The sequence below is a fragment of the Dermacentor variabilis genome, chromosome 7, assembly GCF_050947875.1.
Source record: "Dermacentor variabilis isolate Ectoservices chromosome 7, ASM5094787v1, whole genome shotgun sequence".
NCBI lineage: Eukaryota > Metazoa > Arthropoda > Arachnida > Ixodida > Ixodidae > Dermacentor > Dermacentor variabilis.
This window is the reverse complement of record NC_134574.1, coordinates 120,058,825-120,073,770: the sequence shown is the minus strand read 5'-3', so window position 1 is coordinate 120,073,770 and position 14,946 is coordinate 120,058,825. Positions and strand designations below refer to the sequence as shown.

Genomic DNA, 14,946 nt, shown 5'->3' with positions numbered 1-14,946 from the left:
TCCGCGATCTTAGGTTTGAGGACGCCTGGTGTGTTCCAATCACTCAGGACTAAAGCAACCTGCAGCTTTTACATGTAAAGCAAATTTTTTTTTCCGGCACAAAACACGAAAATCGGTCAAGCGTACCTTCAGCCAAACGTGGGCAATAAATAAAGCTAATAATCACTTTTGTCACTGCTTCGTGAGCTCGTGTGCCACAGAGCTTTTCCGACTAGGAAAAGCTCTGTGGCACCACGATTATGACTGGCGTTATCTTTTGTGGCACAAATCAATCCCAACGCATCGCACATTCGACCTAAATAGCTCAAAATCTGTTTTCATTAAATTTATGTTCTTGTTAAAGTGAAAAAAAGCAGTCATATAAGACTGTTACTTCGAGTATACTGAGCCACGGACAGTCTGGCGTACGCGAGACGCAGGCTCCTGAGCGACCATGACTCAGCCGACGAGAAGCATTTTAGAGCACAGGTCTTAGGCGCCCGTTCTTGCGCCGAGCGTCGGCGTCGTCCCTCGGCGTGCGCGTAACCTAGGGAACGAGCGCAGCGAAAGACGAAAGAGCGAACGCGGAGCGCGGATGAAAGACGGCGATAACGAAGTGAGCGCGAGGAGGAAAGCGGAAGAGGAGGGCATGCCGAAAGTGTGAGAAAAAGAGCGTATAGCGCCGCGCAAGATGGGCTTTGCGGCAACGATAGCTACGAGATAGCGCCAGAGTAGCGCGCGTCGTCTGTCCACCGATGACTCCACCAATACGATATACGGAAAGAAGGGGCTGCGTGAGTGGAGATCTGTGGCGGCTGCTCTCAGTCAAAGTACGGTAACCAGCTGGGTGAATCGGTACATCTGCATTATTACGTATAGCGCGAACAAAACAACAGGGACAAAAAAGACAGACGTAACACAAAGCTCGTCTTAGGCTTTCTTTCTTGACCCTATTGTTAAGTTCGCGCTGTAAGTCATAATGATGTGAATCACGCCCACGCGTCACCTACGCCCTGCCGTTCCCGATCTCCCGATTAGCGAGGCATACTTCGCTCGGTTTGTACGTGCCGCACGTGACAGTTTGTCCGCGCCAGCCAAGTAAGCACGAAGTAAAATCACGTATACGGATGTCGCGTCAGAGAGTATTGTAATCGTCGGTGATCTTATTCTTTTTATATAAGGATAATTCGGCAAGTATGGTTTTGCCTCGTAGCACTTGTTTGTTCCTTCATGATTGATGGAAAAAATAAATGCGACAATTGTGTTCCCTTGCAATTGATTTTTACGGCGAAGCTGTATGCTTTTACGCGCTTATGCATCTGTCGTATCCGTGGGCAAAAATTCAACCAATCAGTGGGAGGCACGCCCCGCATTCACCGTTTTGTTAGTTCCCGCGCTACCAGATCGCGCTCGCCTCCGCACAACCGCGGCGCCGGCCATGCGGAGGAAAGAAAAAGAAAGAACCCGGAAGTTCGCTTTCGCGCATAGCGTTCGCGGCGAGCTTATCCCGGTGGAGATTACGGTTCCATAGGCTCCAGTTGCTGGGAAGCGGCAGCTGTAGCATGCTCCGTTCCGCTCGACTTTCCGTTTCGTGTTCCACAACGTCCATGCCGCCATCTAGGATTAAGTGTTTTAACTCCTGTGAGTACACAAGCCCGTGCGCTTACCACCACCTAGCTAATTGGGGGCGCACGAACTTCCGAGGCGAGATTTTCGTCACCCAGCAGGGGAGTGATGGTTTGTACACATATTTGTCTAAACTTCTGCATTCATACGGTTTCGTAAGCTCATCATTCTCACCAAAGTAGTGCCTCTTGAATAATTAAATAAACACCAATAAAATTATCCAGCGGCAGGGTTCGAGCACACGACGTCTAGTACAGAGGCCCGCTATTCCGACCATTACACCATAGATGCATGCATCGACAATCGGCGTATGAATTTCTCATGAGCAAGAGAACGCGTTGAGACGATTGGCGAGTTTCGTTGTGGCCTTGCCGAGGCTCAGTGTGAACTCAGGCGAGAGGTTGGGCGAAGGCACTTGCAAGAATAAAAAAAAACACGCAACCAGCTATGTTTGCAACAACAAGGAGAAGAATCTGAAGCTAGCACGTGCGATCTCAAGCGAGCGCGTCGGCGCGCAAAAAAAAAGCAAGAAAAAGCACTACGACCCCATTTCTTTCATTTATCAAACACTATATCGTTGGTACATACGACGTTACTGGAGGAGATTGCCATAGTGTGTGAGGTATTCTTTGGAGTTCTTTATCTCTTAAAATACGCCACTTTTGATCAGTGTTGACAATGACCCCAACAAAAATTGCCAAGTCATCTCAAAAGGTAGCCCCAAAATAGCGAGACACAAATTTTTCGTGAGTAAAAAGTAGCCAAACCATAGGCAGAACGCTTGATGATGTTCTGCATTTCTCATATAGGTGGTGTTCAAACCTCACGGCGTATTTCGCGCTCCGAAATCGCTTCCGGCGCGAGCAACCAGCACAACACTGGCCTCAAGATATGCGTAAAGAATTTTAGTAAGAGCTGTAGCTCAGATGTGAGCTTGAGCACCACTTTTTTGTTACACTGAGCCGAAGGATTTCTTTTCCGATTTGCTTATGACGAGAATGATATTTACTGAGCCACGTTCTGCGTAAAAATTTTGTTCTTGCCTCCTTTTACCCGAGGCATTTTTCTATAAGAGTCGGGCAAAATATTGCCAGCTCCAACCTCGAGGATCAGCTTCGGCTGGTCTAGTGCCCGAGAGGAGACCCGAGCTCAAAGCGTTTTGGAACAGGGATGCCTTTTCTGATGCAGGAAGGGAGGCTAGATCATGCGATGGAAGTCAGCCAAAGTGCCTGATGTGCACCCGTAAGGAGTCGACGTGAATATACGTATTGATAGGGTGGTCATGCGCGATGGCTATTGTTGCTGCTGTTGATGCACACCTCGGAAGGCCAAGACAAATTCTCAGAGCTTGAGCTTGTACAGATTATGCCTAAGAATCCGAAGTCAGTATAACACAATATGTGCCTTTACAAACTGGCCAGAACTCTGCGCAACCACCACTGCGATGTGTGAAAAAATAATAAAGTATGCACACATTAACAGTACCAGAAACACCTACTATATGTATCGAACACAGATATTTTTTTTATCATCACAGCTGAAAAATACGCGTGAGCAAATAGAAACCAATGGCAAGTAAGAAGAACAAGGAGGACTTACAATGATCATTAAAGTGCATTCATATAAACACTAAGTCATAATTGCAATTACTCCTACGCCCATAGTTTAAAGGGAAAGAAACTATCGTAGGAGTACGGTAGGACAAGTTATAACCCTGACATAAAAATTATTACAGCGCAAACACATGCAACCACAAAGTAAGAAGGACGGGACACAAGCGCTGAACAACACAAGTCCTTCTTACTTTGTGGTTGCATGTGTTTGAGCTGTAACAATTTTTATGTAAAGTATGCACCAACTCGCCCAGAAAGAAGTTTTAATGAATTATAACCAAGACGTTGGCAAGGCAATCACTCGCCAACCTTTGATGAGCATTTGCCTTGCCATCTTCACTGTAGACGAACATCCTTTTTCAAATATTTACAGTGCTTATCGTTGTAATAATATGCAACGTTTAAGAAATGCCATGAAGCAATCGTAACTGCGCAGTAATATAAAGCTTCTTGACTACAACAAACAAATAACGAAAAATAAAGACATAGCGTAGAGTCCCAATTGATACCTCTCCCAATGGGGATTTACGCAAATGGAATAAATATGCAGTCTACCCGATTTTAATTAACTTCCGCTTTCAGTCGGACCATATAGAACTGCAGAGTTGAAACGCTACAAACCTTCCCTCTGGCTCAAAATATTTGCAGGTATATTCTCCAGACGAAATTTAACATGAGGGAGAACTTGCAGTGTCTCATTCGACATGCGGTTTCTCAAATCATTCTTTGTCAACGAAACCTGGCTCAACACAGGTTCGACGGCTGCGTTCTTAAGAGGCAGCGCAAGCAGGGACAAAATAAGCTCAGACAGCAGGGCGAACATTTCTCGTTTAAAGCGACTTGTGGATTTTTGCGTGAAGTTATTGGGTAAACAAATAACGCGGTGATTAACGCAGGAAAACCAAGAAATAGGTTTCGAGGAGCAATTGATAAACATTGGAAGGACCACGGACGAAAATCACGCCCCACGACATGCGTGCGAATACGTTAGCTGTTGCGGAAGCCCGCGTAATAGTTTGCCGTATGGCAGCCGGCACGGAACACGTACTTGATAGCTGTCAGCCCCACCGTTTTTCTTACTGAACCACGCGTCAAGCCGCAGCAGATGGCGCTGAAGCCAAAACAGGAAGAAGACAGCTTAGCGCTGAAATGAGATGTAAATATGGCAGCCATGACTTAACGCCATCCTGCAAGTGCCTGAATTGCCTTAAAACACAACATTCGAGATTGCCGACATATATTTCTAGCAGCAATGAGCTTTGCGTTTTCATAAACCAGCGTTCCCGAATTTCGTCAGTGCTGACGTGGTCCTCAGGACTCGGAAGTCCTTAAGGCAAAAAAAAAAGAAATTGCACAAATATAGCAATGTAGCCAACTCGGAATTTTCGACGCCAACCCTCATAAATACATAGCCCAATTTGGCTATTAATAGCGCAATCTGGCAACCCTGCTCTTCGTTTCATGAGTAGAGTATTAGCGCCGGGCAGCTGAACAGGTGGCGCCACCTCGCGGAATCACCCAATAGCTTGGGGTGACCACCGCTATACACGGCGTCTAACGGTCGGTGCAATTGCGTTGCACACGGAAATGCCGCGTTCTGCCAAGTCCAGTTGAATATTTCGCGTCGTAGGTTGTGCAAAGACCCCTGCGAACACTGCAAACGTGCCCGAACCGGTGCATTTCTATACCGTACTTTCAAGTCATTCCAGAAATGTCGATACCACTGTGCTTTGCGCTGTCTGCTTTCCTTGCGGGGCGAAAATACAGTGGCTAGTACGTCCTTGGCCTTTCGCGCGACGTGTTTCGTCATCGCGCACGCTGCCCCAGATTCGGTACGCTTTCTTTTTCTAGTTTATATCCGCGAAGGAGCGGTAGCTACTCGGTGGATCTGTGTATTATCACTCCGTGAAGAAAGCAGGCGACGGAAAATAAGAGGTATGCGCATTGTCAGCACGAAGACAACCTCACCACATTTTTATCGATAGCGCAGCGGCAATCAATGCTCGCGTGTCTCAGATAATATTGAGTGCCACAGTACAGCTGAATCCGTGTTAAGGAACACAAATTTGCACACGAACGCGATAGTCTATCGATGTTCTCGATTATTACGTCCATTTTCCTAGTGACACATACCCGATGTCTGAAAGATGCGCTTATTGTTAAATTATTTTTGCATTTCGTATTTTTCTTCGCGGCAGCTATTCTGTCATTATCGTCCAGGTGCACAACATGGCACGATGTATGATAAAAATTGATGGCAACTAATGAAATACTTACAAAAAACAGCTCTTTTACTGCAATCTTGACCTAAATTCAACCGATAGCGCGAAATCGTAGCTCATAGCCTCTTGCGATAACCATAGCAACTATCCAAATACGACATTGAAAACAGTGGGATAATGTCGTGACGTTTATCGTTTGCTGCCCACAACCTTTTCCATATTTTCTATACAATCAGTGTCTTTTTCTAAATATCACTCGACTGGTGCCGGCGTTGAAATCACTGTACTGCTGCGGCAAGCACGCGTTAGCCTACCAGGTGACAGTCGACGCTGCCTTTTACTTATGACTGCCCCGAGACACCAGGACGTAACCTACCCAGGCTACATATTCGGTTTAATGCCACGCTGATAGAAAAAGCGTCGTTCTTGTCGCCTTGCCCATCGCCATTTTACTGCAGCGAGTGCCGGCAGCTCAGATAGCAGCACCTTGCTTTCAATTTTGACCTGAGCGAATTGCCTTTGCCTCGAAATGGCGCTACTTAGAACACATTCAACCGCTGCCCTTTATCAAGCGTATGACAGCAAAATTTTATCTTTGTTCTCGCAAAGCGCGGAGTAAGGCATGCAGTGACCAACCAATTCGCGCCCCCCAACCACTGTTATTTTCTTTTATTACCATGGAGACGCAGCCACATCTCACGATCCAAATTTTCTGCAGCGATTGTTATATGTCAGCGTTACGACGAAGCTGAATCGTCATTTTATCAGCATCACCAGCGCCCCTGTCTACACATCCTCAATAACGCCGGTGCGTTCTTCCGTGCCCGCTGTCAAATCCGTCCGGGCGACGCGGCATATATAGTCTGTCTGCCAGTGCAACCACTTCTTCCGAGGCCTACCGCCGCTTTTCTTCAAATCTGCTGGCTACGTTAACTACTCCCCTACGACGATACGCAATGTTTAAGTTCGCCATGGCCGTGCTGCTGCCGTCGGTCTTTGTCGCCTGCCAGATAGCCAACTTTTTCGAAGGTTGCGTTGAAAAACCGGAACAGGAACAAAAGCCTGGTGACTGCGTCATCGCGCCCCAAAGTTGGCTTACGACAAACACGTATCAATACTTCGCGCACCAAGCCCTGGAGAACGGCACTATTCAACCGGATGAGGGAAATCTGAACACTCTTCTTAATGTGACTCGTGCAGCAGCTCAGGTAAGTGCTGCTCCAAGTTGCCACGCCTCAACAACTAACTCATTCTGGTAACGTTGCTAAATGGCAGGCATGCGCGCAAACAAGAACCAACGAAGGAAGAAAAAGGAAACACCCTTTGCATTCCTCTTGTTTCCGTGTTTGCACGCTGGCCTTGTAGTGACACGAATTTCTACCAATTGGTTCATCTGAGCCTCTCCCTGGATTACCTTCTTTTTTTTCAATGACCGAAGCCATAGATACCAGTGCTACTCGGCGCCTTCTTCTTAACGTGTAGTATTTACCAACTTAATTTTTCAAATTCGATTACCTTCTGTTGAATTAAGCTGCTCGAAAAGCGAAAGAATAAGTCTCCCTACACCAGAGCTAAGCCCTCACTAGGCATTGAAAAATATGAGGGCCGGGAGAGTCTGCACAAAGACGCATACTGTTCGTTTCTTGGCGCTAGCTTGGTCAGAGTGTGTTCTCTTCATATTTTCTGCGCTTGAAAGCATATTTAGCGCCAGCAAACAAGGACGGAAGGGAGACAACACAATGTCCGTCCTTCCGTCCTTGTTTGCTGGCGCTAAATATGCTTTCAATTTACCAACACGCCCAACAAATGGCAATTTCTGCGCTTGTTTGTCATTTGTGCAACTATCTCTGCGAGCAATTTCTATTTCTGTACCTCACGTTAGGGAAATTAATTTCCCAGTGCGGTATCTACATAATCGCGCCGGTCTACGGCCTGATATGTCGGTGTAATTATATACCACAAGTTACCGGACAGTGATGGTGCTACGTGCATCGAACTGCCGCTGGACGACGCGAACACAATGACGCTGATTACGCCGTGTCGTTGCCGCTGTAATGCTCTCAAGGCGCAGATATACGCGGTCTCTTCAATTTGGCGGCAATTTCTGCCGTAGTTCAGCTGCAGTACAGTGCGAGTGCAGTGCCTTCATTAGCACTGCACGTTTATTTCAAACATGACTGTAAAGATGAAAGCATGGTCGACTACATTACGCACATTGCTTGCTTAGCGCATTGTGTCGTAGCGTCTGCCATTATGGCGACATCGCCGCGTGGGCGCGTTTTGAGCTGCTGCTGTTCTTCATGGTTCAAGAACCGTTGTGCTTTTACGTATGCTGTGCTCAAACTTTGCTTGCTGGGCAGACATGATTATGCAGTCTGGCGCCAGTTCCCATCAACTTGAGTAGGCCTTTCCTAAACATTCTCGGCAAACTTGCGTGCAGACGTAAGGACGGTATCTTCTTATCGGTGTTGCAGTGATCGATATTCGGATAATACGTCGCGAGACCGATATGTTGGGAGGGGACCACGTTTTCTCGTCGAAGCACTCGTTTCAATAGAAACATGCGATCGATTTAACGCGTCAAATGGCTTTACTAACCTGCCTTCGCCACCATTCGTGCATTGGACTTGTACCTCACGTTCTTATGCCGGCTATAAGAACTGTTGTAACCAATTCAGTGGACATTTGCCTCCGCGCACGATTATTCCACTAGTGCTGGACCATGTCATCTGCTATCGGGAGCTTACACGATTCCTGCACTTCCAAAGTAGCCAGTGCAAGGGAGAGAGAAAAAAAACATTCCTTCTAATTAAGTATGGTGCCATCCTCGTAGGGCGGACCCCTGGTTCAGAGCCCCATTGGCTCACGCCACTCCGCCTGCCTGCTGGATCAGCCGTTGACCTCGTGCAGGTGTGCGCTCGCACATAATCAAATCGAAAAGCACGGTGCATTCGGCGGGCGTTGCGCGGTAAAAATGAAGTGTTGTGCTCCCTGATAGAGTGCATAAATTGCAGGTGTATTGGAGAGACCAATAGTTCGGTGTTACCACGGGTCATACAGCGGCCGGCCAAGTGGCATACGTCACTTTGGCACCGACAGGATTGTTGCCAATTAGTCCGGCGCGCCATGTGTCAGACGCACGGTTCGGCGATGAACTGTTGCCATTCTCACAATCTCACAAGCGCCTGTTGAACGAGCGACTTTTTTTCATGTGGTGAGAGCACAAACTCGAAGCGCTTATTTTCTTCCCACCCGAAGTGCATACCCTCATGCTGCTCGGCCAGCCAAGCTACTACACTCTGCATTCTTTTCGACCAGCGCCAATGGCACCAGCTGAGTCAAAGCGGGCCCAACGTCACCTGTCGCGCTGGATAAGAGCCGCTACACCTGCGCTGCTAAGCGTAGACTGTAGAGTCCGTTCTTCGCCAACATACTATAACCAAGGTGAGGACGCTCCCTATAGCTTCACTGGGATGTCGAAACTGCCGATGGTCGGGTGCCTGCGAGCCACGCCAGCACCGTTTCCACCACTAGCGTTTGCCGAGCATCCTACTCAAAACAAATCTCAAACAAAATAAAAGGGCCCGTTTGTGACGTCACTGGCGCTGTGTTATATAGGAGGGAGAAGAGGGGATAAGCTCGCAAACAGCTCTTTTCAACATGTAAGCGTGCTTTGCTCCGGCGTTCATGAAGAGGGTGGCAAGCACGCCCACCGTGAATGCACGAATTTCTTTTTATACAGCCAAGCTGTAAATGGCTAGGCTCCGGAATAGATTGCGTCCGTCTAACGAGACGCGTAGAAGCAGGATTGCGCTCTACAAACGCTAAAGGCGCGTTCATAGTCCATCGCTATGTGCATGCTATGTGTGCGCTTCTTCACTTCGACGTCAGCATCTCCTAGAGACGTTGTCGGCAGTTGCGTTCTGGCCGTGCTACGGGTAACTCTTGTATTGTGCGCACCGAGGAAGAGCAGCGTGCCCTCCGAGAGCTCAGTAGCAGTGGGAATGGGCGCGAGGTCTAGAGAAAGCCGCTAACGCCAAGCGCCCGTCGGTCGACCGGCCTGGACCGTCGCGTCGCCGCCTTCCATCCGACAAAGAACAGCAGCGTGCCCGTGAAGATCGCCTTCGCGAGCAAGAACTGGAATGAGCACGGCGGAAGGAGACCACCGATGACGAACGGGCCGGCAACGCCAAGCGTATGTGCGATGCCAGTCGAGACCCCGAATACTGCGAGGAGGATAGCTTCGGCATTCAATGCTGGTCACGTGTCAGATGTCCCAATTACGCGTTATCGGTCATGTATGAACAATATTTACTCGAAATCTTTCCAGCATCGTGGTTGAGCCCATGGCCGTCTACCACAGTGTCCGTAAAGTGATCACCATAGTAACAAAAAATAAAAGACGATAGAAAAACGAAGTCACATGCATGTGTCTTTGTCCAATCAATATAATAACCACTATACATAGCTTCGCAAGTCATCCACCTTAAGAGTGGAATGGCACTGAAGTTTTCCTTTTCTTGATTTTCATGTTTCTGTTTCAGTTGCGTATAGCTAACCTGTTCATTTTTCTTATTTCAGCCGGTTCGTGTACAATTTGCTCCTACGACGTAGCTTTTTTAGCGTAGCTTTCATGCATGCTTGACATTTATTCGCATATCCTGCAGCTGTCCAATGGCGTTATAATTAGACTCGAGTTCACGACCGTCAAGAGCGCCTGCAACAGCTCGGTCACCTACTCCGAGAATCAGTGCCCACCAATTGGAAATGAGGTATGTGGTTGCAAAGGTGGTACCAGTATTATAGCCCATTTCTGCCACTGCAGAGTGGTTCTCATCGAGGAAACAAGCCCATGTGGCTCGTTATTTCTTGTACTTTGCAGGCGTGCTGGCCACAAGAACGGGCTGAAGGAATGTGGGTGCACTGCAGAGTGCTTGTAACGCTAGCAGTGCCACTTAGTGTCAGCTGCCAAGCTAGTTGCTTCTACGTTTGTCATAACGTGATGTTACCACCCGCGTTGCATTCATGTGTCCTCTTTAATTGTGGACCATACTGCACGTGCTATCTCCTATGGAGAAACAACTATTATAAGCTTCAGGATGTAAAATCTACAGGTTCCCTGCTCTCACTTCCCATCTTTTACTACGCAAGCGTGGGCAAAATTATACCACCAGCCAACCCGCACCGACCAGCTCCAAACGCTAGAGCAAGAATAGGCCAATAAACCTCACATTTAGCAACATCTTTTCCTGACAACACTGTATTTCAGTGAAATGTTACTGGTCCGGTATATGTGATATTTAGTTTGTTTTCGTTTCGACGGGGTTCCAGACACCCATGTTTAGTAGTTTATTGCTTCCGAACCCGTATGTAGGGTTTGTGAATAATTATCCCATTAAAGGAGTACAAAGAAATGCTCCCATTAAATATTGTTTCCCAGCTGTAAAAGCTGTCACAAACAATATGTACAATTTGTCCGAACTATAGATGCGCGAGTTACGTTGAACAAGCACCATTTTCTTTACTTTTTATGGTGTGTACTTATGATTACGTTTATCACTTACATTTTCTTTTTTTATTGCAGGCCAACGGTCAGTGTCAAGCTAGGTTTCGGTACTATGGCTACCTGAGGCTTCAACATGCCTGGTGCGGTCCTGTCAGCGGATAGGGGCTTGCAGCTTTTACAGAAAGCGCAATATTTTTTTTTTATTCTTGCACAAAACATGACGTGACAAGCTCGCAGGCGCAGCATCAGCACAATTTTAGGCATTCAATAAAGCTCATCATCCCTATTCTGTGTCGTGTTAATACAAGGCCTCAACAATCATGTTCGCGGTAACCCTAGAGAAGGAATGGCTCTACGGCATCCCATAACGTCTGCCATTCCTTGCGATTTATTCAAGCACAACAGCTCGTCTTTCAGGTAGGCAGTTTCATTCAGATTTTTTTTTTCCCGAGAAGCATGATCTTGTCCAAATATTTATTCCACGATTAGTTGGCTGACACGGTGTCGACGAGACAGTTGCTTTTTTGGGAGAAGGTGCAAGTGATTATTCGTCACTTACAGCGCATACATAGACGAGGGACAAAAAAGGACAAAAAAGGATGCGCTGTAAGTAGCGATTGATACCATGGAATACCAACTAGTCCGTACCCAAACCTTGCTTCAGCAAGTGATTTAGCAATGTCTGATTTCGTCTCCAAGTACTTCTTCCATCCATTCTTCATGAGAAAAATCGTCTCCTCACGTGAACACTTGCTTTTAGGAGCCTATTGTTGCTTAAATAGGAACTTAGACGAGTTCCCTTACTTGGTACTTATGCAGTAACATGCGAAAGGCAATGTAAACAGCCACGCTATCAATGGTCATTTGTGGCATTCATGACATAGACATATTCATCGAGAGTCCTACTAGAGCTGCTTTCCATTGCCCTAAGTCGACAAGAGTTTCGAAACGTTTCCCACATCCAAAGCAATTCCCTCGCTATAGCACAGAAAAATATGTGTCCGAGATGGTGAAAATACAAATCATCATGTGGGCCGATCCTTGTGATAGTACAGAAAGAGTCCAAGCTCAATGCCAGCTACCCTTCTGGGCTCGGGCATCTGTAACGAGCCTTGTCACACGTGGGACCCAAAGAGGTCCCAGCAGCATGGGTAAGAACAGATGTTTCACAGCGAAGCTGCCTATGGCTAGCATCTGGGGAAAAAAACTTGAGTCCGAGATGTTGACGAAAATGCGCCGGAGCGAGGAACGCTGTTTCGCATACGCTAGTCTATGGCGAAAAGTGTAGAAAGGTCAGTAATAAAACTCAATGTCTACCAACCAAACGCTGAGCCACATGCTCTTTTAACATAGCCATTTCCCTAGCGAAATTATGAATTGTCCCTAGGCACGGTATGAGTACGACTCGTGTCGCTCGCTCCGAAAAGGAAGAGCGCGCCTTGAAGGAGCGCTCAGCCGCGAGAATGAATGCGAGATCGACGAGAAGCCGAATGCACAGCGGCCCGACAGGCTGCGACCGATGGTGCGTGCCTATCGACTTCGAGTGAGCGTCCCCTTGCCGATGAAGAGTGTCCCCTTAATTTAAATATAAATAACCAAAAGCTTCGCTGGTGTTCCATGTTCACGTAGTAGAATTTTTCGGCTGCTTTTTCCGTTTCGGACCTGGCAACCCTGTCACTTTCAAAGCCATTCGGACGAGTGGCGTGCATGAGGGAAGGAAAAAGATAGGAGGGAGCTTTACGTCACGCAGCCAGTCTTGGCAAAGTGAACGCTCCGCGAAGCCACAGTGGTGGACCAGCACGTCACCTCTGACGTCGAGATCCCGTAGCGAACTCGATTCGCCGAGACATTTGGTTACCGGTAGTTTTTACATGGTGCGCGCTCCGCCGGCATCTATCAGGCCTCTATCGCTGCTCAGTTGTTCTGTCTGTACCTCTGGCCACATTTTTCTCTGAACGCTTATTCCGCTTCGACCGCTTCCTGCACCGCATGTGTTCTGCACTTCGTGCGAGTTGTGAGAGGTTCACAATGGAAGGTCAACGCATCTAGGCTACAGGCATACTTCGGCTGAAGTAAACAGACCTTTGTGAGCGATAAGAAGCGATAAGTATTAGTCACATTTTTGATCGAGGCCTTGCCGGTGTGTGCTTTACCCTGTTACGCGATCTTTATTGATTTGCATTGTTGCTGGATCAGTGGCATCTTATCCATGAAAGTTTGCATGCATGCGATTGATTGCATTGCGAGAGCGGAGTCATCCTGGTAGGCCGAACGTGGTGGGCCCATTGGTTCATATGACGCTGACTCCCGCAAGAATCGGTGAGTTGCATTTGCGACGTACGTGCTATGCTATGCGCACGGCTTTCTCGTGAAACGCGGTGCATTGTTAATTCATCTGCTCCCAAGAAAAGCAGTAGCAACGGCGAACAGTGCTTGTTCCAGTTTTTGGAGTTTGAAACTCATATACTCCTGGGTCATGCGGTCTCCACTATGATCCCAAGCACTGACGCTGCTTCGAACACTGAACACGAACAAGCGGTAGGTCATCGGACACATACAATCTTAATAAAAAAAATATGGGGTTTTACGTGCCAAAACCACGATCTCGTTGTGAGGCATGCCGTAGTGGATGACTCCAGTATAATTTGGGCCACCGGCAGTTCATTAACATGCATCTAAATCTAAGTACACTGGAGCTCTCGCATTTCGCCCCCGTTGAAGTGCGGCCGCCGTGGTCGGGATTCGATCAGGCGATCTCGTGCTTAGCACACAAACACCATTTCCACTAAGTAACCACGGCCGGCAAAACACAACATGTATCGGCGGACGAAAGAGAAAGGTGCACTTCAACTCATAAACTAAACTTTGCTTTATCCTTCACAAGAGAACTGACCAGCTTACAGAAAAGTTTTTAGGCTCCCTTTATAAGTGAAGCATATGCGTGCTTACCTTCTAAAATGACGCGAGAAAAAAGTACGATGCAATGTACTGCAACACGAATCGCAGCACACACTTACGGCAAAAGCAGTCAGTAGTGTAGCAACGCCACGTACTTTTCGGAGAGGCCTGCAGCATTTGCCTTCAACTTCCGACGCCCTTGAGAGGCTTTCTCTCTGATGCGGCTCGCCGAACGGACACGCATAGCGCAGCACCACAATTCCATTCCACAATCCAGAAAATTGAGCGGGAATTAAGTGTAAATGCCGTGGTGGTAGCCATGTTTTTGCTTATTCGAAGAGTTTAAAATGGTTTCGAATGTGTATCGAAAAAAAAAGAAAATAAGAAATCAGACGGGAGTAATAAAACCTACCGCGCGCTCTGACGTTTTTACCACGTGTTGGGCCACCACATCGGCTTCAATCGCGCTGTGGCATGGTCCCTCCTATTATTTCCTTCCTCCATGGTGACGTGGTTGCAGTGGCTCGCCTTGACCGAGCATTAATGATGCTGCTATAGTGAAATTCTATGCAGCGTTGTCGTACTCTGATATTATGTGTACCATGAGAGAGCACGCTTCAATGTTTGATTGCGTTGTGCTGTAATGACGAGAAGTCTGTGAAAGTTTCCTACAAGCTTTAGGAGGAAACAGGCATTGGCGCGTTGCCGTCTGGCACTCGGAAATCAGTGGCCGTGGGAAACTTTGGCCCAATCTCAGTTTGAACGGACGTAACCACCGCCCAGTGTTCTGCTGCTGAGATGCCGCATTCTTACGCCTGCCACCTACCTCGAGCGCACAAAGAACGCAAGAATCAGAGGCAATAGTCAGATTACGAAGATTGAATGACGATGCAACCATAATCGCGCCATCATAAAGACGAATCATCAACCCAAGTTAACAGACAACTCGATCCCCTGGATCGGCATAGTTCTTGTCATGGTAATATCATGCCGTGCCTGCATGCATCAATTTCGCGAATGTGTGTGTTTCATTCTTGTCATGCACGTCATGACATTCATAGTAATCATGCAATGGCTTGACATACAGACCTTGGCATTCATG

The 14,946-nt window shown here is 47.5% G+C and overlaps 1 protein-coding gene across 1 annotated transcript; it reads left to right on the top strand.

Annotated features, from left to right (window-relative positions):
- Positions 1 to 6,284: 6,284 nt before the first annotated feature.
- Positions 6,285 to 11,225, top strand: LOC142587072 (uncharacterized). The gene is made up of 3 exons (XM_075697961.1): positions 6,285 to 6,648; positions 10,108 to 10,212; positions 11,025 to 11,225. The coding sequence occupies exons 1-3, from the start codon at positions 6,397 to 6,399 to the stop codon at positions 11,106 to 11,108; spliced, it is 441 nt and encodes a 146-aa protein (XP_075554076.1). The 5' UTR covers positions 6,285 to 6,396; the 3' UTR covers positions 11,109 to 11,225.
- Positions 11,226 to 14,946: the final 3,721 nt, after the last annotated feature.

Bases quoted from the DNA above. Each gene is read 5' to 3' on its own strand.
- LOC142587072 (XM_075697961.1), top strand. From the start codon at position 6,397: ATGTTTAAGTTCGCCATGGCCGTGCTGCTGCCGTCGGTCTTTGTCGCC. The intron at 6,649-10,107 runs GTAAGTGCTGCT...CATATCCTGCAG, and splicing joins TGACTCGTGCAGCAGCTCAG to CTGTCCAATGGCGTTATAAT. The intron at 10,213-11,024 runs GTATGTGGTTGC...TTTTTATTGCAG, and splicing joins GCCCACCAATTGGAAATGAG to GCCAACGGTCAGTGTCAAGC.